The sequence below is a fragment of the Bombina bombina genome, chromosome 3 (genome assembly GCF_027579735.1).
Source record: "Bombina bombina isolate aBomBom1 chromosome 3, aBomBom1.pri, whole genome shotgun sequence".
NCBI classification, from domain to species: Eukaryota; Metazoa; Chordata; class Amphibia; order Anura; family Bombinatoridae; genus Bombina; species Bombina bombina.
The window spans coordinates 256,094,407-256,119,136 of NC_069501.1; the positions used below are offsets into that span (position 1 = coordinate 256,094,407).

General features: G+C 37.3%; 1 protein-coding gene across 1 annotated transcript in view; it reads left to right on the top strand.

Moving 5' to 3' along the window:
- Positions 1–2,061: 2,061 nt before the first annotated feature.
- NLK (nemo like kinase) overlaps positions 2,062–24,730 on the top strand; it is a gene marked incomplete in the record, with an annotated part of 697,670 nt that continues 675,001 nt past the window's right edge. Inside the window, 1 exon segment of the mRNA XM_053706265.1 lies at positions 2,062–3,576. Coding sequence (XP_053562240.1) covers positions 3,149–3,576 — 428 coding nt within the window.

Sequence of the window (24,730 nt, forward strand, 5' to 3'; positions counted from 1 at the left end):
ATTCATGGGGATCTGCGCCAGGCCACGACTGCGAGAGACTGTCACACTACAACAGAAGTTTAGTGTCTGTCCAGGTAATGGCCCAGTGGCTGAGAAGTGACTCAATCAACACTGTCTCACCTCCATGGATAAGACCCAGGATGTGGCTTCCAAGATTTGAGGGATGATATGTAAGCGTGGTCTTGAGCAGGTTGAAAAGTTGTTAAATTCCAAATTCTCCTCATTCTCCCCAAACGCACAGATTCAGTGCTTCTGAAAGAGCACACAGCAATCAGAGGAAAGAGAGCCAGAGGCTGCAAGTCCATGAGTCTGATCTGAGGTCTGATGTAGGCATCTGAATCCCAGAAAGGATACAGCTGATCTAATGTGGCATGTGACTGACAGGATGTCTAAAAGTCCAAGGGTCTGAACCAAGGTATGATATAAGCATAGGGCAAGACCAGGGGGTTTGTACCATGCAGCTGACAGAGGGGCTGCAGGGCTATGAGACTGATCTGATAAGGGTGTGTGGTTGGCAGAAGACCTGCATGCCATTAAAGGGGCATACAGTTGTAAAATAAAAATGCTATAAAGTGTTATTATTGGGTTCATATACATATGAGTTTAACCCCCACAAAAGGGCAAAGACATATTTAAAGCATGGGATTGACAATGCACTGCCAATGCTGAGCTGTACATGGCTGCCAACTGGCGGCTATAAAAATCAGTGTTGTCTTCAGAAAATACATATGGGGGGCACCTCTCAAAGGCCCATCAACATTTTGTTGGTGGAGCCGTGGGTGAATTGGGTGGAGCTGGAAGGAGACTGGGAAAATGAAAGGTGATCACAAATTTGGTGGGGCAAATGGTGGGGCAGCGAATAAGTTAGGGAGGGGGACTAATGCCCCATCCTTGCCCCCCTGGCGATGCTAGTGATGCACATACATCTCATTGGCTGTGTTCAGCTACGGGTGAGTAGTGCATTGCTGGTATGGAACTGATTTTAACAATGTATTTAACAAGTTTGTGAAGGCAAGCGTGTTCTTTTAAATGCCATGGCATTTTTTACTCCTAGTCTAGTACTGGTGGCATATTTCTAGCTAAGAAGTTGTACAGCACTACCATATAATGGGCCAGATTATGAGCGAAACACAGCTGAGTACCCAGCGCAGCAAAGGGGGTAAGTCAGACAGCGATTGGCAGAAAAGTGTAAATATAAATACATATATATTTGTGTTATATGTGTATTACACATATTAACCCATAAATGTATATGTATATAAGAATATACATATACATTTACAGGGAACACAGTCCCCATAGACCGCTCCTTCACATCAAGAACTCTGTATAGTGACATAAATATATTTCCAATTAAAATTTGTGTTTCTAACATTTTTTTATGACCTATCCATAATGAAGAGATGCCTTAGATCACCTCGTCTGAACAGAGAGCGTTTGAATATCAGGCCCAGAGGTTAAAAGCAACAGGTGCATACAGTAATATTCAACTAAACTATATTCATTATGGGAGGGCTTGCTCCCAAAATACTTAGTTTATGGAACCTATGCACTAAGAAGATACATTTTATATACTAGCAGCTATACTATATAGCAGGTTTTTTCTCGCTCTGTAAAGATAAATCTAACTTTAGATAGTGGCCGGCTACCGGCGTGGCTCATGACTAAATGAAATGTACGTGAAATGACAGCTGTTATAAAAGGTGCAATGCTGCTGATTCCCCAGCAGACGTCGCGCTGCTATGTATTTATCTTTGCCGACGAGAGAAACAGCAAAGCACTGCGCAGTAGTGGTTTGATTGTCAAACTCTTTCTGGAAGACAGGGGGTTACGCATTTTACCTTACCTTCTAGGTCACCGGGACGTCAGTTCTAAACCTTGCTATGCCATTTGCTATCGTTGCTTTCAATCACCGGGAATCTCCCCTTAAGTCACGCCTACTTTTTTGCTTATTGGGTTTTTTTTCTACCTCCTCCTGTGTTTTTCGACTACAGCAGTCTCCACCTCTTTCCTCGTTTATTCCAAAATTATTCGCCAGCCGTCAAAGAGAAGAGGCTTTTGGTTGGTCGCTGTAGTTGTCAATTATGCGCAGAGGCAGTTGGCAGGGCTGCCCGCGCCTCGTAGCCTCTGCTTGGCAGGTTTTGACTGGTCGGGCAGTGGTGGATAGAATCCGGTGGATTGTTCTTTAGAGTCATCATGCGTTTCCAGGTTCCAACCGAACACCTGTAATTGTCTGTACATCAAAGCAGCAAGAGCCGTCTGCTTGTCAAGGGGAGGACGCAGCAAGCAATTGGGATCATTCCTGGCTGTCAGAAGGGTTGTCTGGCTAGTCTACTACACTGTTTGTTAATATTACTTCTCCTCCTTCCATTCATTACCTTTTACTTGCTGGTAATTGTCTTATCCCATCCCAGTCTCCCCTGCCTTCCAATCCCCTGACCATCTGATCTTCTTGTTGTCAGTTTGGTGACCGGCCCCCTGGCCTGGGTAGCTGTCAAAACCTCCTCTTCCTGACTCCCTCTGCCCCTATCTTCAAAGACTTTACCAGCAACATCCCCGAAGGAACTGCAGCAGTTCATTGGCATCACCTCCATGCCCTCTCATGCCCACTCTGTGCTAGAAAGCTTTTAGTGCCAGTGTATATGTATTTATTGGTGGCTTGGCCTACAGCTGCCCCTGGGTTGTTGGGTGTCTCTCTCCCAGGGTAGTGGAGGATGTGGGATGGATGGGCCAGGCTTTCACTTACTTTTTAGAGCTTGCATTTTGTGGCATCTTGTGAGAGGGGGGTGGAAGGAGACATTCATGTATTCAAGAAAAAAATCTTTTTAAAAAATGAAAGTATGGAGTTTTAGTATTTATTAGAAAACCTAAGTCCGTGGGGGGTGGGTGGGTTGGGTATTTTTAGAATTTTAGTTCTAAACTGTGCAGAGTTTTTAAATTTTGTGCCAGCAGGGTTAATTATTTGTTGATAATATTAGTTTGTTGAGCTGAAAGATAGGGAGGTTTGTATAGGATGAGCTTTCTTCAGGCTGTAATAATAGTTCTGTGATTTTGTATTTATGGATCAGTGACCTGTTAACCGATCAGTCTAATACATTGGAGGACATTTCTGTGGTAGTCTATTTGTGGCACTCCTGCCAATGCAAAAATGATGGCAGCGTATAATGGGGGTACATCAACAGCAGCTGGGGGTCATCACCATCATCACCATCACCACCTGGCTCATTTGCCCCCTCCTCACCTACATCACCACCACCTCCATCCCCAGCACCATCTGCACCCAGGTTCAGTTGCTGCTGTACACCCTGTCCAGCAGCATGTCTCCTCTGCTTCCTCCTCAGCTGCTGCTGCGGCTGCTGCAGCAGCAGCTGCTGCTATGCTGAATCCTGGCCAGGCTCAGCCATACTTCCCATCTCCTGCCCCTGGACAGGCACCAGGGCCAGCAGCTGCAGTTGCCCCTGCTCAGGTGCAGGCAGCAGCAGTAAAGGCTCATCATCATCAGCATTCTCACCTTGCTCAACAGCTGGATATTGAACCAGACCGGCCCATTGGTTATGGAGCATTTGGAGTAGTATGGTAAGTTCTTAAAGCTTGCCTTAATTGTATTGGTTGTTATACATTTCTAATGCCTAATACTTATATTTGTTACTGTGTACAGTAATAAGTTGGGTTTATGTGTCATGTTATCTTGAGACTTTAGACTGACAATCTTTTTAGGTTGCTTTTTAGTTACTTGGAGAACAATGAGAAGATGTTTTGGCATTAGGTTTACATTTCCTCAGTTCAGTCTTACAGGCCTTTATTCTGAGTGCTGAATGGATTACTCTTCATAAAGGGTTTGAGAGTATAGTGATTTTCAGCTTGTTAAGCAAGCAATGGATGGGGTGCTGTGCATGCTGTTGATTTTATATTTATTTCTTTTTACTTGTTGTATGTTCTTTTTTGTTTTTCAGGGCATGAGTACACCTAAGGCCTGATTGTTAAAGTAAAAACTGAACTCAGTCAAACCTGTACAGCTGATGTAATTGTAATAGTGAAATATTTTTATTCTCTGTGTGGACAGAGAGATTAGTCTTTCTTTCAAGCGTCATCTTGTAGCTTGTGTTCAATTTAATTTGTGATGGTGTTTTTCTGCAGTGCGAATAAAGTGTATTCAAAATAGATTTAGAAGTTTCTGAGGTTTAAAATACACAAACTAATGAATTAATATTACCGGTGTTTATGGAAAACTAGGCTGAATTAAACATTTTAGACCAATTATTACTTGAGCCTGTCACCCTACCTGTTAGTGTAAACATTAGATTATATAATGCTTTACAGTATTTTATGTTTAAGCCAAAAATCTTTCTCTATGATGTGTTTAAAAGTTATAGAGGGGTTAGATGGAAACAGTCACGCGCCTACAGTAGGCGTTTGAGTAGGACACAGTTACTGATTGACAGATACATATAGATTTGTCTTCTTCCCTCTCCGAAGCAGCAGTGTAAATGTGTGTTAAGCTCCCACTAAGGGTTAAACAAAAAAAAATAATATTTTTAAATGCCTAAATTCACTAACAAAAGAATCCATAAATTTAATATTTTTTTTTATATATATACAGTAGTGTCCTTTTTTTTTTTTTTTTTTTAAAGGCATTATTTAAAATTGAAATGTGCATTTCTGGTTTGAACTGAAACATGTTTGCAATATATTTGTATTAAAATATTTCTAGTAAAGCTTTTTTTTAGTGTTTCAGGGTCATACAGCATATGGACAAATGTATGTGGATATGCCTACTAATTAGTTCAGGTGTTTCAACCACACCCATTGCTAACAGGTGCATAAAATCCATCACATAGCCAGTAAATGTCCATAGACAAGCATTGGCAGTACAGTGGTACATATTGAAGATCTCAGTGACTTTAAACATGGCTCTGTCATAGAATGCCATATTTGCCACAGGTTCATGAAATATCTGCCATACTAGATATGCCCCAGTCAACTGTAAGTGGTATTATTGTGACGTGAAAGCATCTAGGAGGAACAGCAGCCCAGTTATGAAGTGATAGACCACAAAGACTCAACGAGCAGGGCTGTAGCACACAACAGTCGTCCTCCATCATTTACTTCAGAGTACAGCTGTAATGGTTTCCGTGTCCGAGCAACTGTACACAAGTTTCATATCATTATGTGCAATGCCAGATGTCAGCTGGAGTGGTGCAAGGCATGCCACCACTGAACTCTGGAGCAGTAGAAACATGCTCTCTGGGGTAATGCATCACTATCTGGTAGTCTGATGGAATATTCTTGGTGTAGGATATGCCAGTAGATCACTACCTACCTGAATGCTAAGTGCCTAATGTTAAGTTTGGTGTAGGGGTCATAATGGTCTGACACTGTTTTTCAGGGTTTGGGCTATACTGCTTAGCTCCATTGAAGGGTCATCCTAATACTTTTGCATACAAAGACATTTTAGACAACTAGGTGCTTGCAACTTTGTGGTAAGTTTGGGGAAGGACCTTTCCTTTTCCAGCACAATAGTACCCCTGAGCACAAAGCGAGGTCTGTGAAGACATGGATTGACGAGTTTGGTGTGGAGAAACATGACTGGCCTGTGCAGACCCTGATCTCAACCACAGTGAACATCTGTGGGATAATTTGGAACTGTGATTGTGAACCAGACCACCTCATCCCTATCAATGTCTTCACAATTGTTCTCTTGATTGAATGGGCACAAATTCTCAAAATCTTGTGGGGAGGTCTTCCCAAAACAGTTGCGGCTGTTATAGCCATAAAGGGCTGGGTAACTTCTTATGAATACCTCCTTGTTTTGGAAAAGGTTGTCCAAAAAGCTCATATAGGTGTGATGGTCAGGTATCACTATACGTTGGCCATATAGTGTATGTATGTATATATGCTGTACGTGCCCAGTTCACACCTGTATTTAAAGGGACAGTCAACACCAGATTTTTTGTTGTTTAAAAAGAAAGATAATCTCTTTATTACCCATTCCCCAGTTTTGCATAACCAACACAGTTATAATACATGTTTTACCTCTGTAATTATCTTGTATCCAAGATTCTGCTGACTGCCCCCTTATTTCAGTTCTTTTGACAGACATACAGTTTAGCCAATCAGTGCTCACTCCTAGGTCACTTTACGTGTATGAGCTCAATGTTATCTATATCAAACACGTGAACTAATGCTCTCTAGTGGTCAAAATGTATTCAGATTAGAGACAGTCTTCAAGGTCTAAGAAATTAGCATATGAACCTCCTAGGTTTAGCTTTCAACTAAGAATACCAAGAGAACAAAGCAAAATTGGTGATAAAAGTAAACTGGGAAGTTGTTTAAAATTCCATGCCCTATTTAAATCATGAAAGGTGTTTTTTTTTTTTTTTTTTGGACTTGACTGTCCCTTTAAGCCTTGCTCCTGCACAGAAAGCTGGCAGTGTTGTGAACTGTCATACAAACCAGCCCTGTTTCTCTGAACCACCAAAGACTTTATCAGAGACATAGGCACATATGGTGCAGAAAAAACAAACTTTTATGAGGAAGCCTTTTTTTACTAATACTATTCTTTTTAAAACTGAAATGCATTCACATTCTTTTAATAATTTGCCAGGAGTCCTTTTTTTCTTTTCAGAATTAAAACATTCTATGAGAGTGCCAGTAACTCCCAAGGAATTGTATATACAATGTATCATATTTTTTTTTCCTTACTCATAGACTAGTGCAGTGTATTTCATCTTGGAGTACAAAGGTTCTGTCTGTCCCTGGTGGTGCATGTTAATCTGTCTTTCCTCTGCTGAAAATTCCTTACATCTGGATTTTGTACTTCTGGTTCATATTCATGTGTAAATTGTGTTGTTAATAAAGGTTTTATTTTAGCTTGAATTTATTTTACCTGTAATGTCTGAAATATACGTTTTGAAATATTTGGGTTTCATTACTCTATAAAATGTTTTTTCAAATCTTGTTTTGATTAAACACAATGTAGGTAAATTGTGCTGCCAATAGTAACTGCATTGGATTTTGAATTGCACCTGCTTACACTGGTATCAGATGTTTCTATATACTGTACTGTATATGAATAATGCCATACATTTTACAATATAAGCCATATTTCTTTCTTAGCTATGAGAGTAAATAATATATATTTATCTAATCGTTTATAATACATTTCTTTCTAGACCTCTTTAAAAAAAAATATTCTGGCTAATGTTTAACAAATGATGATAATCCCATTTGGTCAGCATGTTTTAAATGCTGTTGGTTAGCATAATTTTGATTAGAGGGAAGAAGCTGATTTACATATTATCAGATCATATGTTGTCGTGCATTTTTAAAATTGGTTTTGAAGTTTCTCTTTTCCTTTGTCAGTTTCAGTGAAAATGTTTTTAATATAAATAGGCACTTATGGGGGCAGTTAAGGACACAACAGAAAATTCATGTGACAGAGGTCTCTTGTCCACTGGAATGATTAGTCGGTCATTTAAGTGAAAATCATTGTGTGTTAATAAATGCATATAAACACCTTGTAATCACAAGATTTACTTATCAGTGGGAAAGCTTCCTCAATACGTTAAAGGGGCATTATAGTTAAAAAATGACATGCTCTAATTTGTTAGAAGATGTAATTGTAGCACTAGCAACTCTGAGAGAAAATATATTGAGGTCTCTCTGCAAGGTCAACCCATTTGATAGTGTTCTGGTCTTAATTAGCAGAAACCGCTATTTCATATATACATAAGCAATTTGCCATACATTGTAAACTATGCAGCTGGTATAACAAGCCATTAGAAACATATTAAGGGAAAATAAATGTAACTCTACACTTCCTTTGTGTTTAATACCTTTTTGGGGGGGTTAAACAAACATACAGCGGCTGATTCTAAAACTTTTCTGGGTCAGATGTGGTTTTACACAACAGTCACATGGGCTGCCCTCAGGGAATAATATAAAAAGGGGCTGTCCCTGCAAGTTGCAAAATGTCTCCCATAGAAAATAATGGAGCTCACTGGAAAGGGAAACTTTGCTGGGGAGAGCAAAGTTAGCAGTGTGCGCACTTCCTGTAACCAATGTAAAGGGACATGAAACCCAAAACATTTATTTCATGATTCAGATAGAGAATACAATTTCAAACAACTTTCCAATTTACTTCTATTATTTAATTTGCTTCTTTCTCTTGTTATCCTTTGCTGAAATGTTTATCTAGGCAAGTTCATGTGCAGCAGAGAACCTAGGTCTTAGCTGTTGATTGGTGGCTGCATATATAAACTGATTGTCATTGGCTCACCCATGTGCTCAGTTAGAGACCAGTATTGCATTGCTGCTCCTTCAACAAACGATACCAAGAGAATAAAACAGATTAGATAATAGAAGTAAATTAGAAAGTTGTTTAAAATTGTATTCTCTATCTGAATCGTGAAAGAGAAAATTTTTGGGCTTCATATCCCTTTAAATCAGATTACTCTGCTTAAAGTGTTTTGTGTATTTTTACATTATTTCCGTATCTTATAGTTTGCGAGAAAAAACTGCGAGATCTGCAGCATAAAATTGTTTACAGAGTTCACCAGACAGGGAGAATTTTTTTTTTTTATTGTGCTCTTTAAATAATTTTTTTCTTGCACAATTTCAATACAATTTTTGTTCATTTTTAATGTGATTAAACAATAAAATAAATGCATATTTGTATTTCAGTATTCATTTGTTTTTATGTGTTTTTTTTTTTTTTTTTTTTTTTTTTTTTTTAAATTTCGTTTTGTAGTTTTTTTGCACTTTAATGTTCCTTTAACCCCATTGTTGCCTATTTTTCCTTATTTGGAAGAGCTAGCCACTGTAATTTTGTTAACATATTGCAAAACAAGTTATGCCATGAACTCTGCTGAGACAGATTGAGTTAAAGAGACATTGTACTGTTAAATTATTTGTTTCCAATGACTTGTGATACCAGCTGCAGAGTATAAAATCTTTGAGAAAATGCTCATTTAGGTTTTATTTTTGTGTTTCAAATAGTTGGTTTCCTTCTTTGAAACCACAACCCATCAAAATTTGTTGAGCTTGTACGGAAATCATATATCCTTAGCCTTATCACTTTCTGTACACACACATGCTTCTTTATATTATATCCGTAAGCTAAAGACCAATACTTAGAAAATAATAAAAAAAATAATATTTTATTGCTTCTCCTACTGGGAGTGTAATTTTGTCTGCTGGCTGTGTTTACTCCAGGTTTTTTTGTTGTTGTTGTTTTTGTTTTGTTTTTTAACCTATATACTTAAGGGACATAAAACCCAATTTTTTTTTTCTTTCAGGATTTAGATAGAACATAACATTTTAAACAACTTTCTAAATTACTTCTATTATCAAATTTTCTTAGTTTTCTTGTTATCCTTTGTGGAAAAGCAGAAATGTAAGCTCAAGAGTGTGCACGTGTCTGCAGGACTATATATAGCAACAATGTTATACATTAGCAGGGGCACTAGATGGCAGCACTATTATCTGTCATGTAGGGCTGCAGGCATGTGCACACTACCTAACTAGGTATCTTTTCAACAAAGAACATGAGAATGAAAAAAAAATTGATAATAGAAGTAAATTGGAAACTTTTTAAAAATTGTATTCTCTATCTGAATCATGAAAGATTTTTTGGGGGGGGTTTAATGTCCCTTTAATCATTCGTATTAGATCAACTTTTCAGCTGTACTTGGAGAACTAATCATAACAATTTTAAATAGTTTTACTAGTTGCCCCTCCCTCCCCATACTTAGGTCCTTGTGCAGATGATTTCCACTTAAAACCATTTTCATTTAGCTTCTTACAACTTAGGGGTTGATTCTGTGTACATAGAATTGCAGGAGAATAATGGGATTAAAAGGGACAGTAACGTCAGAATTCAGATAGAACATGCAATTTTAAACGGCTTTCCAACATATTTCTATGATCTAATTTGCTTTGTTGAAAAGCATATCTATCCTTTGTTTAAAAGCATATCTAGGTAGGCTCGGGAGCACAAATGCACTACTAGGAGCTAGCTGCTGATTGGTAGCTGCATATACATGTAGTGTTGCCACCTTGGCCGTGGTTTTCCTGGACACTTATGAGTTACACATGCTGCAGGGTGTGCATAGAGAAACATGAATAGTGCTTTCCAGGTGCATATTACTCTCTGCTATTTTTAGCCCTGCACTTTTTTTGTTCTTGAGTTACACATGCTGCAGGGTGTGCAAAGAGATCTCCTTAAAATATACACCTTTGTGTTACGTCAATAACAGCATATTTTTAGAATGCGTTTTATAATGTCATCAGGGCCGTCTTTAATACTGACTGGACCCTGGGAAAACATTTTCTTGCCCCCCCCCCCACCATGCAATTTCGCTCTCCACCCAAACATCCCAAAAAACAACTAAATCAATTTATTTTATATATTTTTTTAAATCATTAGCCCAGCAGTGGATCATCCACTGCTGGGCTAATAATTAAAAAAAAAATTGCAATATGTGAAACTGGACCTAAGCAGTACTAATAACTAGTAAATAAATATATAAATTCCTCCACTCTGGATTAATTTAATATGCTTTTGAATGTGATTCTGGTGTGAGGTTAGCTGGTTAAAGAGATTTAGGGCAGCCAACAGGAGCAAAGCAAGGTAAAGACTGAGGTGGAAGCATAGAGGTGCAGACAGATATAAGTTTACTGACTGGAACAGTAGAACTACTATGGGAAGCTGTAAAATCTGAAACAGAGAGAAATAAAAACTATAAAAATAAACCTTACCTTAATGTGTGAAGTATCAGCATGACACTATACATCAGCCCCAGCAGCACATGTCACTACTTTGCTAGGAACAAGTTCCCTCTCATCCTGCACTAGACAATGCTGCATGGGGGAGGGGCATGTGTACACTCACTTATTCTTCCCACTGACACCTTTCTACAAAGCACTGTTTTCCTTACAAACTTCAGTTAGTTGATCTTAGAGCCACAGCAGAAAGAGCAGGGCTAAGGGGACCAGCAGACTGGATGCTGTCTGCCCAAGGCTGCATGGATACAGACGAGTCACACAGCCTCAAGACTAAAGAGAGCAGTGTGTGCAGCTGCACAGATGCTCAAATCCTCACGTGCCTGCCATTCCAGCTTTCTGCTGCATGCGCCTATAGTGAGCCCTACCCAGAAACAATCCCCACCACCAGAGCAGTTATCTGGTAACAGTGGTAACCCCAGCAGGACCTTTTCTGATGCAGTTGGATTGACTGGATGCCTAGTTAGGGCTTAGCATCCAGTGCTGCACATTGCACATCTAAAACAGCACATGGCACTAGCTTGGAATGTCACATGACATTGGCACAGTCTGGCACAGTTTCTCACAAATAAATATAAGCAGAGAACCTTTGACTGTGACAATATTAGGACTGACTGTGTGTATGTCCCATGTCACATGATATCAACAGTCTGGCATGAACTAAAAAAAAAAATTTTTTTTTTTTTTTTAAGACTCTTGGGCCCCTCAACAAAGACTGGGCCCAGGGCAACTGCCCCTTTTGCCCTGTGTTAAAGACGGTCCTGAATGTCATACACCTTATTGTATTGTCAAATTATAACGTATATGTTGATTTTTATCCACCCTCTTTACTACACATAATTAAACATTTGATTTTACAATCTCATTGTGATGTATGTGCACTTTTTAAAGGACTTTTCTATGCTTGTTTAGAAATTATTATTAAAGGGAAATTAAACGCTAAATATATTTTATAAGCATAGTATTTAGGGTGCCGCCATGTTTAAATCTTTTACTACATTCCTGTGTTGTGGTAATTGCACTTGTGCATCAACTCTCCTTCAGCTACATGCAGTGTAACCAATGTTCCATAATAGCCACACCCATAATTAGAGGGAGGTGCATGAAATATATTGTGTTTAATGTCCCTTTAATCCTTCATCTAGGTAACACACATGATAAAAGGTCAGCTGATTGCCACATATGTGCTAATAAAATTATATCTAGTGCTTGATAACCTGAACATAAATGGTACTTTTATTTGATCTATAGGTTTCTGGTTTACTGGCATTTATTGTAGCAGTTTCTTCTAAAAAGGTGTTCCCCAGCCTAGTGAAGGAGAAACAAATTGTAATGTGAATCCTCGCTTTAAAAAGATTTGGTATCTTTGGTCAAAACTGTTTAATGCCAACAACTACTGATAGGGCACAGTGCTTACACAGTATATGTATATATGCTCCTAGGAGCACTAATAACATTTACAAGAAGCATTTTGGTAATACTGCAAAATTTTTCATTTTTAAATTGAAATGCACAGACGCACATTTCCCTTTTGACTATTGTGTTTTATTTTATATACCACTGTGTGTGTATGTATATGTATGTGTGTGTATATATATATATATATATATATATATATATATATATATATATATATATATATATATATATATATATATATATATATATATATATATATATATACCTACCTCACTTTACAGCGTTTCGCTAATACAGCGCTTTGTGTAGCTTAAGGTCAACCTCCAAGGATAATCATCCTGAGATTGCGAGAAAAGTGACTGGCACAATTTTGTTATGCTTAGTTCACTTTGTTTACAGCATTACAGTGCAATCTGTGTCTCAGTGCTATAGTCTGGCAAATTGTACTACAGCAATTGTCACTATTTTATAGGTACAGTGTTTATTGAATACTGTGCTGTGCTAGTGTTAAACTAAACGTAGCACTATTGCACCCCTAATATAAGTTAGTTCAAACACGTTTTCAAGTCTTTAAACACATTGGCAAGTGAAAAGAAAGCTAAAACTGCCTTGTTTCACTTTAAGGCGGCTTTCACTTTAAAGCGGGGCTCCGGTCCCTAACCCACTGTATGAGCGGGGTATACGTACGTATGTATGTATGTATGTATGTATGTATGTTCCACCAATCGTAATGAGAGTTCTTCATATCAGCCAGTGAGCATTCAGCCCCTACGGCACAATTGTACACAGACTTACAAAATAAACGTTTTTTTTTTCTTTTCTTAATGCAGATTTAAAGGGACAGTCTACACTAGAATTTTTATTGTTTGAAAAGATAGATAATCCCTTTTATTACCCACTCCCCGGTTTTGCATAACCAAAACAGTTTTATATTAAAGGAACAGTCAAGTCCAAATAAAACTTTCATGATTCAAATAGGGCATGTAATTTTAAACAACTTCCCAATTTACTTTTATCACCAATTTTGCTTTGTTCTCTCTGTATTCTTAGTTGAAAGCTAAGCCTAGGAGGTTCATATGCTAATTTCTTAGACCTTGAAGGCAGCCTCTAATCTAAATGCATTTTGACAGTTTTCACCACCAGAGGGCGTTAGTTCATGTGTTTCATATAGATAACATTGAGAACATGCACGTGAATTTAGAGGAGTGAGCACCGATTGGCTAAAATGCAAGTCTGTCAAAGGAACTGAAATAAGGGGGCAGTCTGCAGAGGCTTAGATACAAGGTAATTAGAGGTAAAATGTGTATTATTAGAACTGTGTTGGTTTATGCAAAACTGAGGAATGGGTAATTAAGGGATTATCTATCTTTTTAAACAACAAAAATTGTGGTGTTGACTGTCCATTTTTTTAAATATATGTTTTACCTATGTGATTACCTTGTATCTAAGCATCTGCAGACTGCCCCCTTATCCCAGTGTTTTTGATGGACATGCAGTTTAGCCAATCAGTGCAGACTCCTAAATAACTCCACGGGAGTGAGCACAATCTATATGAAATGCATAAACTAGTACTGTCTAACTGTGAAAAACTTTCAAAATCCTCTGAGCTAAGAGGCGGTTTTCATCTGTTTAGAAATCAGTTTGAGCGTAGCTAGGTTTAGCTTATCAAAAATACCACCAAGGGAACAAAGCAAATTTTAATAAGTCAATTGGAAAGTTGTTTAAAATTGCATGCCCTATCTGAATCATGAAAGTTTTAATTTTGACTAGACTGTCCCTTTTTAAATGGAGAAATCTCGTGCACATGATAGATTTTTTTTAATTTTTTTTTTGGGGGAGGGGGGGGGTTCTTTAAATATGCTACAGAAAAGTGGCACATTGTTTTATTGCTTAACCAGATTGCTGATGTGTTTAAACCTTTGGTTGTGTTTGCAATCTAATTGTACCTATGTGTTTGTGCTTTATTGGGGCAAAATTGTTCTGTGCTAAATGTAAATAGAAACGGGCATACTAAAATCTGCATCCGATTGTGTGCCAACACTGAATTATTTATGTATGAAACCCTAAATGTTTTTGCTCTACCCCCCCAAAGAAAAACACACAGATCAAATGATTTCTTCATCAGATGCGAACAAAGCCTAGTGTCTTCCAAGACACTTAACCATCACAACTGCAAATCTGAAATGCAAGCTTAGCATGTTTGTAGAAGTTTTGTCTAACAATGGGCTTCTTGTGCTGCTGAAATACATGCAAAGATCCTTTAGATAATTTGACATAAATGTGCATCTGGCAACTCCGCATACCCCCTTTAAAGGGATAGACTCAGACTTTTTACCACATGTGAAAGGGCAGTAGTAATGTCGCAAGTAGCCAGACATGAACATTTTGGCATTCGTTCACTAAATAAATGCTGACAATGGAAACCTCTGACAATGTGCAAATTTATTTGCATATCCAGATATTTGTTGCACTTCTTATGAATATATCAGTGTCTATAAATAACATCTTTCTTTGAAAAAAATAGGTTAAAGCTGGTTAAATGAATGCTGAAATTAATGTTAAATATGCTATTGTGCACATTTTGGTACTCAAGACCACTCCCACAGTTTAACTAATAAAAATAATTATTAAGAAGTAACTTATGAAGCACTAACATATTATGTTGCATTATACAAAGTAAAGAGGAGATGAATGGGAGGAGTAAATGAGCTCCTGCATTGATAAAGGAAGCACAGTGTATTATGTTGCAAAGTCAGTGTTTTGAAGCCTGCAGTATCCAGCCTAGCTTCTCTCTGGGGGATGTGGAAAGCACAACATTCAGAGGCAAATTAAAGGAAAAACAAGCTAAACAAGTGTTTGTGTATGTATGTGTTTGTATATGTGTGTGTGTGTGTGTGTGTGTGTGTGTATATATAAGAGAAAGGGGATAGGAGAAGGAGGGGAGGGGATGGGCATTCAGTCGAAGAGCCAGGTTTTGAGGTCCTTTCTGAACTTTGTAAGGGAGGTGGATTGTCTGAGGTGCAGTGGGAGGGTGTTCCATGTCTTTGCTGCCATGTGGGAGAAGAATCTTCCGCCCGCTGTGGATTTGCTGATGCGGGGGATGACTGCGAGTGCTTGGTCGGCCGATCAGAGTTGTCTGGCGGGGTGTAGAAAATTACGCGGTGGTTGAGGTATTCGTGTCTGATGTTGTGTAGGGCCTTGAACGCGTGGGTAAGGAGTTTGAAGGTGATTTTCTTGTTGATGGGGAGCCAGTGAAGGTTCCTTAGGTGTTCGGTGATGTGGCATTGGAGAGGGATGTCAATGATGAGTCTGGCTGAGGCGTTCTGGATATGTTGGAGTCTCTTTTGGAGTTTGATGGTGGAGCTGGCATAGAGTGTGTTGCCGTAGTCTACCGGCTGCTGACGAGGGCGTGGGTGACTGTTTTCTTGGTTTCGGTAGGGATCCACTTGAAGATTTTTCGTAGCAGGTGGAGAATGTGGAAACATGTTGAGGTGATGGCATTGATTTGTCGGTCCATGGAGAGTGAGGAGTCCAGGATGAAGCCTAGATTTCAAAATTTTGAGTTTTATTAAGCACAGAACTGAGCAGGGACCCGGACAGGAAAGTATCAAAAAATGCATAAGATACTATATAAATACATAATGAAATGCTAAAAATAAACAAGAACAAAATCTAGGTTATAAAAAGGACCGGCCCTTGTGACTAACCAGACTAGTCTGAAAGAGAAAAAAACCATAACATATTCAGCATATATATTATTTATACAAAATGGGGTGAATAGACAAACTGTTTCATACAGGTAATCAGACCATGATCGGTTTTAGTAATAAACTGAAACAACCGTACTACAGGAACAGCCTTTATCTATACACAACCTTAAGTAACTAGAGACACCTTATGTGAGTTAAGGTGAATACATCACTAGACATTATTCAGTATAGTAATGCAAAATATATATATATGCTAGTTGCATGACTACATATAAGCAATATGTTAAGAACGTCACATAAAGACAAGTGAGCTAAGCAAAGCAATACAAATGTTATAGTTTGAACAATGAAAGCTTAAAGAAACAGTTCAGTAAGTGGCAGTTCGTAATGGTTGGAACTCCATATGATAGAAACTGTCAGCTTGTAATGAACTATAAATAAGTCAAAATGAAAGCAGTAGACAAAGTGTATGTGGCAGGTTAAGGCAGTTATTTGCAAGCAAAGCAGATAATGAAGCAGATGTTAAGGTAAATGTACCAGCAGCGGAAAATGGAAAGTTAGTACATCAGCTAAACCAAAAAAAGTTGATGGAAGTGAGACAAGTTGTTACTGCAGCATGAGGGTTAGAACAGCATGGAATTAGGTACAGGAGGATACCACAATATTATATATGTACCCCTCTGTCAACTGTACCTGTTTCTGCAAGCACCATTGACACAGTCAAACCATCTGTACTGAGGCCCAGTGGTTTTCCACCCAAAGTTACTTGCTTACTTGTTGGGTTACCGCTTCACCCAATATCCAGAGAACATCTGCCATTACCGCATGTAACACCACAATTTCGGCTTTCAGAATTTTCCAAGCTTTTAAAGAGTTGCTCCGTTACTAGCCAAACCAGCATGTAGTCACATGGGTCAGCCAATTGTCAACACGCGTTTCACCCCCTCGTCATCAAAAAGACGGGGCTTCCTCAGGGCATAGTAAACAGACGTCATGTATGTTAATTTATAGCATGACAACACTCCACCCATATTCGGAGGTGAAATTATATACATTTGCATATTTTAAGCCAATGGCAATAATACATATAAGCGAAAGTTAAATTGAGAAAAGAAAAACTGTATATTATGTACAATCTAAATTCATTCTATAAAGAGAAAAAATATAGTAAAAGAATGCAATTGGGAAAACGGGCTTATGAAAAGATTCATAGAAAACTTGCCATATATAACTTTTCATTCATACCCCTTGGACCAATAGTAGAGAGGTTATAGATCCACCTACACTCTTTTTGGAGTAGGATTTTATAATTATCCCCTCCTCTACCATTGGTGATGCCTTTTGTTTATGCCTGTAACTCTCATGCAGTCTGGTGTACTGTTATGAAAATTTCAAAGTGTCTAGCTACACTACTATTTTGTGCCTTGTGTTTAATGTCGTCACGGTGTTCGAGAATCCTATCTTTCAAAATTCTTTTAGTTTTTCCAACATAAAAGATGGGGCAAGAACAGAACAAAAGATAAACAACTTCTTCTGTATTACAATTAAAGAAATATTTTAGTTTGTAAATTCTATCCTGCTGAACAGAGAACTTTTATTTGGGGAATGATTTTACATGCCACACATCTTTTGCAGGGAAAGTTTCCTACAAGTTTTTGACTAGAAAGCCAATTGTTTTGTGTTGTTCTGAATTTACCTTTTGCTGTATACCAAAATACATAAAAATCTAAAAAATCCTCCAGGTCGTCCCATAATTTCGGGGATCAGAAGTTTGACTGAAAACTACAGAAGGAGTTGTTTATCTTTTGTTCTGTTCTTGCCCCAGCTTTTATGTTGGAAAAACACCAGACTGCATGAGAGTTATAGGCATAAACAAAGGTGGGGATAATGATAAAATCCTACTCTAAAAAGAGTGTAGGTGGATCTATACCCTCTCTACCATTGGTCCGAGGGGTATGAACGAAAAGTTAGATATGGCAAGTTTTCTATTAATCTTTTCATAAGCCTGTTTTCCCAATTGCATTCTTTTACTATATTTTTTTCTCATTTTAGAATGAATTTAGATTGTACATAATATAAAGTTTTTTTTTTTCTTTTCACGATTTAGCTAACTTTAGCTTATATGTATTATTGCTATTGGCTTAAAATATTCAAATGTGTATAATTTCAATCCCGAATATGGGCGGAGTGTTGTCATGCTATAAATTAACATACATGACGTCTGTTTACTATGCCCTGAGAAAGCCCCGTCTTTTTAAAGACAAGCTAACTGATAAACCCTTTAACTGCTGGGATTTTCAGTAATGTGGACCACTGCTGCAGTTGGTTGCCTTCTAATGGCAAAGCCATGCGTGTATACTATTTCTGAACAAAATGGATCACAGGTAAGCTTTTATAACAATTTGTCTTATGACTGGAGTAGTTATGTGCTAATAATTTGAGTGAGAAACCCAAAGTTTGTTAAAAAGTTAATGATTTTTTTTTTAGTTATAATATAATATTATTTGGCGGCCAAATAGTGGCATTAAAACTACCAAAATGTGCGTAGATCAATACCTTGGGTTATCTACTTTAAAAATATATATATAGATTTCATAGGTAAATAAATAAAGTTTACAAAAAACTAACGAAGGCTCTAGTTGATTTTACAGAGTGATAGCAAAAATGCTAAAAATAAAATTCTCTAGTACTTTGGGCATGTTTTTCTCTGAAATTCCCGGTAGTAAAGGGATTAAAGTTTTAATATCCATTTACAATACAAGACTGACAAATACAGGGAACCACAACTTACTTCAGACTTCAACTTTTTGATTTATTCTATTTACATCTAATTTTAAAATTTGACAGTCCTGGTCTTAATACAGAGTTAAACAGATTTATTCAAAATCAGAGCCAGGCCACCATTTCCAGAGTACATGCAGCACCAAATTAACCCCTTAATTACTATAGACGCACAGCGGCATACAAGGTGTTAAATCACACTAACACATTGTGCAATGACAACTAAAAAATAATTCTGGTTTAGAGACTGACATATTTGATGATGAGATGTTCTAAATCCGGGATAACCAACTTTTGCTGAGGTACGATCTTCTGTCAATGTGAATCTTGTCAGTGGACTTTATTTCTCTCTACTGATTGTGGCTAAATAGTAAATTGCTCAACAGTCTTCTGACCTGTTCACTGCTTAGAGATTTACTGGTAGTTCTTGATTCTTGACCTGTCCTATAAGTCGTGTTTATGGTGTGTGTGGTTTAATTGTAGCTGTGTATTGACGCATAATACACAAACTCTATATTAAGATATTTAAGGGGATATGAACGTAAAATTAAACATGAACAATATAGAGTGCATGCAATTTTTATATAGGATACTGCTTAGGACCAACTAGAAAGCACTCAAAACATAACTGCGTGTGTGAAATTGATGCTAAAATAAAATGTTCTAACCAGTTCGGTTATTTTATTATTGTATTACCAAGTAATTTTTTTTTAACTGAAATGTAAACATTTTTTTTTTTTAAAGAGACATGAAAGTCGAGATTAAACCTTCATGTTAAACACATAGTTGAGATCCGCTCCAATGCTGCAGGGCACTGGTGATTCTGAACTGAACATGACCTATCGTTGGCAGCTATGCACTTATGTTCCCCCTGATTGACTCAACAGCCATGTTCAGTTTAAGACTGGTAATTCATTGCTGACACGGAGCTGACTTTACCTATACAGTGCAGGAGGATGCTACATTATAATGAATGGCGCAATCAAAAAGGTTGTGAGTGGATCGCAAACCTATGAAACTCATGTGTGTGTTTTATAAAAAAAAAAAAAAAAAATGCAGAAGACAGGTTGGCTTTGAAGAGAGAAAAAAAGGCCATTTTGGATCTCAGAATATAGGTATTTATGTAGGGGAGACTCCTTAAAGGGATACTGAACCCAATTTTTTTTCTTTCATGATTCAGAGCATGCAATTTTAAGCAACTTTCTCATTTACTCCTATTGTCAATTTTCTTCGTTCTCTTGGTATCTTTATTTGAAAAAGGAGGAATGTAAGGAGCCGGCCCGTTTTTGGTTTAGAACCCTGGTTAGCACTTGCTGATTGATGGCTACATTTAGCCACCAATTTAGCAAGTGCTACCGAGATGCTGAACCAAAGATGGGCCGGCTTTCAAGCTTTACATTCCTGCTTTTTCAAATAAAGATACCAAAGGAACGAAGAAAAATTGATAATAGGAGTAAATGAGAAAGTTGCTTTAAATTGCATGCTCTGAATCATGAAAGGAAAAAAAAATTGGGTTCAGTATCCCTGTAAGTTTATTTCTGCACATACTGCTCAATAATGTAATTGCAAAAATAACATTTACTGGCCTTTCTTAAGTATTTTTTGTTTTTTATCATATAAAGTCTGCATACAGATGTATCACCTTTTTGAGTATATTTGTCAAATGAGCTTTGGTGTGCTTTAGATGGTATTTTGTATAAATTTGAAAGGTCCTCTGTTACAGCGCTGCTTATATGCTAAGAATACCTGAGAAGTATATTAATCGGGTGAGCGTTATCTGCAAGGTCACATTTTAAGAGCCTTTGAAACTATCAGTACTGTTTTCAAGTAGAGCTGAGGAAACCACTCAATACTCATCCATATTTAATAATGCAGAACATTTTAGTCTTTTGTGATTTTTTGTTGTTGTTGTTGTTGAATAAACTAGTTAACCTTTTAACGCCGTTATGCCGTTCTATTCCGTCATATTTACACTGGGCTTTAAAGCCGTTATGACGGAATAGAACGTCATATCAAACGGCTGTCCTGAAGCCTTCTGCGCTTCAAGGACTTGATCGCGGTCTGGAGGGCGTTCCTAGGGTTGTAGGGACGCCCCCCAGATGCGATCCAATAATTGAAATCTCGCGATCGTATGCACGATCGCGTAGTTTCAATTTGTCTACATCGGAACAGGTGTTCCGATGTAGACACTTTAACCCTGTCACGAAAGGGTTAATCAATTCATAACCAATGTAGCAATACATTCTTTTATGCCTATGTATTATAACTTCCTGCAATAATGCTGACTTTTTTTTTATTATTTGTTTAGCTTTTTATGCAAATATTATTATTCTAGTATTTTGCTTATTTATTTTTAGAATTCTGTTTTAGCGCTGCAGTGGCAATTGTTGGTTTTTACTGCTTTCTAGTTATTTGGCTCATTATAGTAACGGCTGCAAGAGTATATGTGTAAATAAAGCAATATCTTACTGTACTGAGTGTTCTTCCAAACCATAATGCTAAGAAAAGTGTGCATTTATGTACTATTTCTTTACTGTATTTACCAGAGTTATAAAGATAAAATAACATTATCGTTCAATTGGTCCTGATTAACATTACACAAATATTTTAATCTTGGTTCATACAGATATTATGCTGAAAATGTATGTTGTATGTAAAGAATGTGTAAAAAGGGCATTTAAAGGGACATGAAACACAATTTATCTTTCAAGATTGAAATAAAGCATACAATTTTTTTTTTTTTTTTTTAAACTTTTATTTATATCCAGCAATGTATACAGAGAAGAGACAAAAAAATAAGAAACCATGTCTTGCGCCACGCAGGGCTTATACAGAAAGATAAAGAAAACATGAGGTCAGACCTAAAAAAAAAATAATTGACAGAATTATCCGTGTTTCAGATAAATGAGTTATATACTCTGCTGGTTTTTTTTCCCTTTTTTTTGAAACTTCAAACCAATACTCTCAGTCGTCATGACCTCCATGACGTCATCTATATTTACATAACAAGAACAAAACTAACTAAAAGAAGGAAAAAAAAAAAATAAAAAAATAAAAAAAAAAAAAAAGGGGGAGAAGAAAGAGAAAAAAAAAAAAAGGAAAAACCCCCCAGAAGAAGGGAGAAAATATCAATTACACTCTACCCCCCCTCTCCAATTACCAGATGCCAAGGAGGACTATTTCTGAGTTTTTAAATGGAAAAATCAAGTAATCAATTTCCCTTTCATGAAATGTTTTAATAAAGGCTGCCCATTTATTAAAGAAATGTTTTATATCTGATTCCTTGTCAATGTTTGTGTCTTTCTGTTCTAGTACACATTGTTTTTTTAAGTAGTTCTTAATTTCGGTAATAGTCGGCAGTGTTTTCATTTTCCATTTTTTACAGATTAAATATCTAGATGCTAAGATAGAGAGATTTACTAACTTTTCGTTCCTCTGGTAACTATTTTCTGAATTCAGACATAATATGATTCGGTATAGTGATAAAGTAATTGTCTCGATTTTCAAGGCAGTTCTAAGCCAGTACTCTAACTTGTTCCAGAACCGTCTAATTTTAGGACATTTCCAAAACATATGTACCAGATCTGCCGCAAGATAAGAGCATTTTGGACATTTATTAAATTGTTGATTGTGCACTCTGAGGCCTTTCTCCGGGGTGAAATAGGCCCCGTGAAGGAGCTTAAGATGTGCCTCTCGCCAGGTGGCTGACAGGGTGGTGGATGATACTTTATTAATTGATAACTGAAGAGTTTTTGGTTCTATGTTGCTCTGGGGTATTAGGGAGGACCATATCACTGCCATCTTATCCAGAGTAGAAGCACCCTGATTAGTGCTGAGTATACGGTAGCACGGGGTAATAGATGTGTGTCCGTTTTTAACTAAGGTTAGCCAGCTTTCCAGTTTACCTAGCACCCAAGACCAGCCCCCCTCTTTGGTTAATTCGGCAATATAATGTCTTATTTGCAGATATGCAAAAAAATCTCTATTAAGAAGATTAAATTCATTTTTCAATTCTTCGAAGGTTTTAGTATGTTTTCTATCACTGTCAATTAATTGAGATAATCTGACAAGGCCGTTATTATGCCATCGATTAAAGACTGGTGAATTTATACCTGCTTGGAACTGTGGATTCCCTGTCAAAGGAAAATAATTTGAAACCGTGGTGTTTATTGCCAAGGCTTTGGTTGTTTTCCACCAAGCCTTGATTGGATTATATATGGTTTTAAGTTTCTTGATCTCTGCTGGGAGCTTCTTTGGTTGGCAGTGGATCATGGTTGATGGAAGATATGGTTCGCAGACATTCCTTTCTAGCTCATTGTTAAGGATATAGTTCTTAGTGAAGATCCAGTCCGTAATTATTCGTGCTAGGAAGCTAAGGTTATAGAATCTAATATTGGGTGATGCTAAGCCTCCAAGATCCCTTGGTGCCGTAAGTTTGGCAAGGGATATCTTAGATCTTCTCCCTTGCCATAAAAATTGTCTAAGCATAGTATTAAAGAAGCGAATGTCCTTCTCTGATAAGATTAGCGGGACATTCTGCAGAATGTAGAGAATTTTAGGAAGAAGAATCATTTTGAATAACTCTGATCGGCCAGATATGGATAGAGGCAGATGTTGCCAATTTTTTAATTTCTCCTTAAAGGCAGTTAATATGGGCGTAATATTAAGTTTATATAAGTCTTTTAGATCAATTGGTATGTGGATCCCGAGATATTTAAAAGATTCATGAACCACCCTAAATGGAATGTTTAGAATGGAACTATTATTTCTCCTCAGCCAGAGAATCTCAGACTTTGTTTTATTTACTTTGTACCCTGAAAATAGACCGAAGTGATCGGTTATTTGGAGAAGTTTTGGTATATTAAGCTTTGTATTGGAGAGATAGATTAAAAGATCATCTGCATATAGTCCCATTTTTATTTCATAGTTCCGAATTTTTATGCCATCCAAAGATGCTCTTATCATAATGGCCAGGGGTTCAATGGCTATATCAAAGAGAAGTGGAGAGAGAGGGCATCCCTGGCGCGTCCCCCTACCCATCATAATAGGAGGAGAGTTAATATTATTTATTATTAATCTCGTATGGGATTGTTTATGTAGATTTTTTAGGAAATTAGAGAAATTTCCTGTAATCCCAAATTTTGATAAAGATGTTATTGTATGGTTAAAAATAACCGAGTCAAACGCCTTTTCTGCGTCGATTGACAGGATAGCTAAGTCAGGGGTGCCCTCTCTCTCCACCTCAGAGGAGGGGGGATTCTGAGTATAGTCTAAAGTGACAAGAAGTTCTCTAATTTTTGCAGCCGAGTTTCGGTTATTAAGAAAGCCAGCTTGGTCCGGATGGATTATTTTTGTTAAGATATTCTGTAGTCTGATTGCTAAGATAGATGTCATGATTTTGTAATCAGAATTTAGGAGGGCAATGGGTCTATATGACTCTTTTTGAGATGGATCTTTCCCTTCTTTTAAAATCAGGGTCGTAAATGAGGAGGAAAAGGAAGGTGAGGCCGATTTGCCGTTAATGTACATCTCGTTAAAGAGATTGCTCAGGTAAGGTGTTATTTGGGCTGATAAAATTTTGAAAAATTCGTTTGGAAGTCCATCCGGACCTGCTGCCTTATTAAGGGAAAGATTAGAGATTACTTCCTCTATCTCTTCTATTAGAATAGGAGAGTTAAGATTGGATGTCTCTTCATCCGAGGCTGAAGGATAGGAGATTTTACTCCAGAATTCTGATGCTTTCACAGCATCATAGCCTCTGCATGTATATATGTCACGAAAGTATTCTATAAATATACCCGCTATATCTTCTGGGTTCGTTACCTGTTTTCCATTATGAGTTAGTTTTTCTATCAGTGGTTTTTTTCCTTCATTTTTAACTAATTTGGCTAGCATTTTTCCAGATTTATTACCAAATCTATAAAGTTTAGCTTGAAACCTAAGTTCTCTGTGGGTTTCTTGGGTCATTGCAAAAGTGTCTCTAATGCTTTTGGCACGAATATATTTCGCCCAGTTTAAAGGAGTTTTTTCAAGTAAAA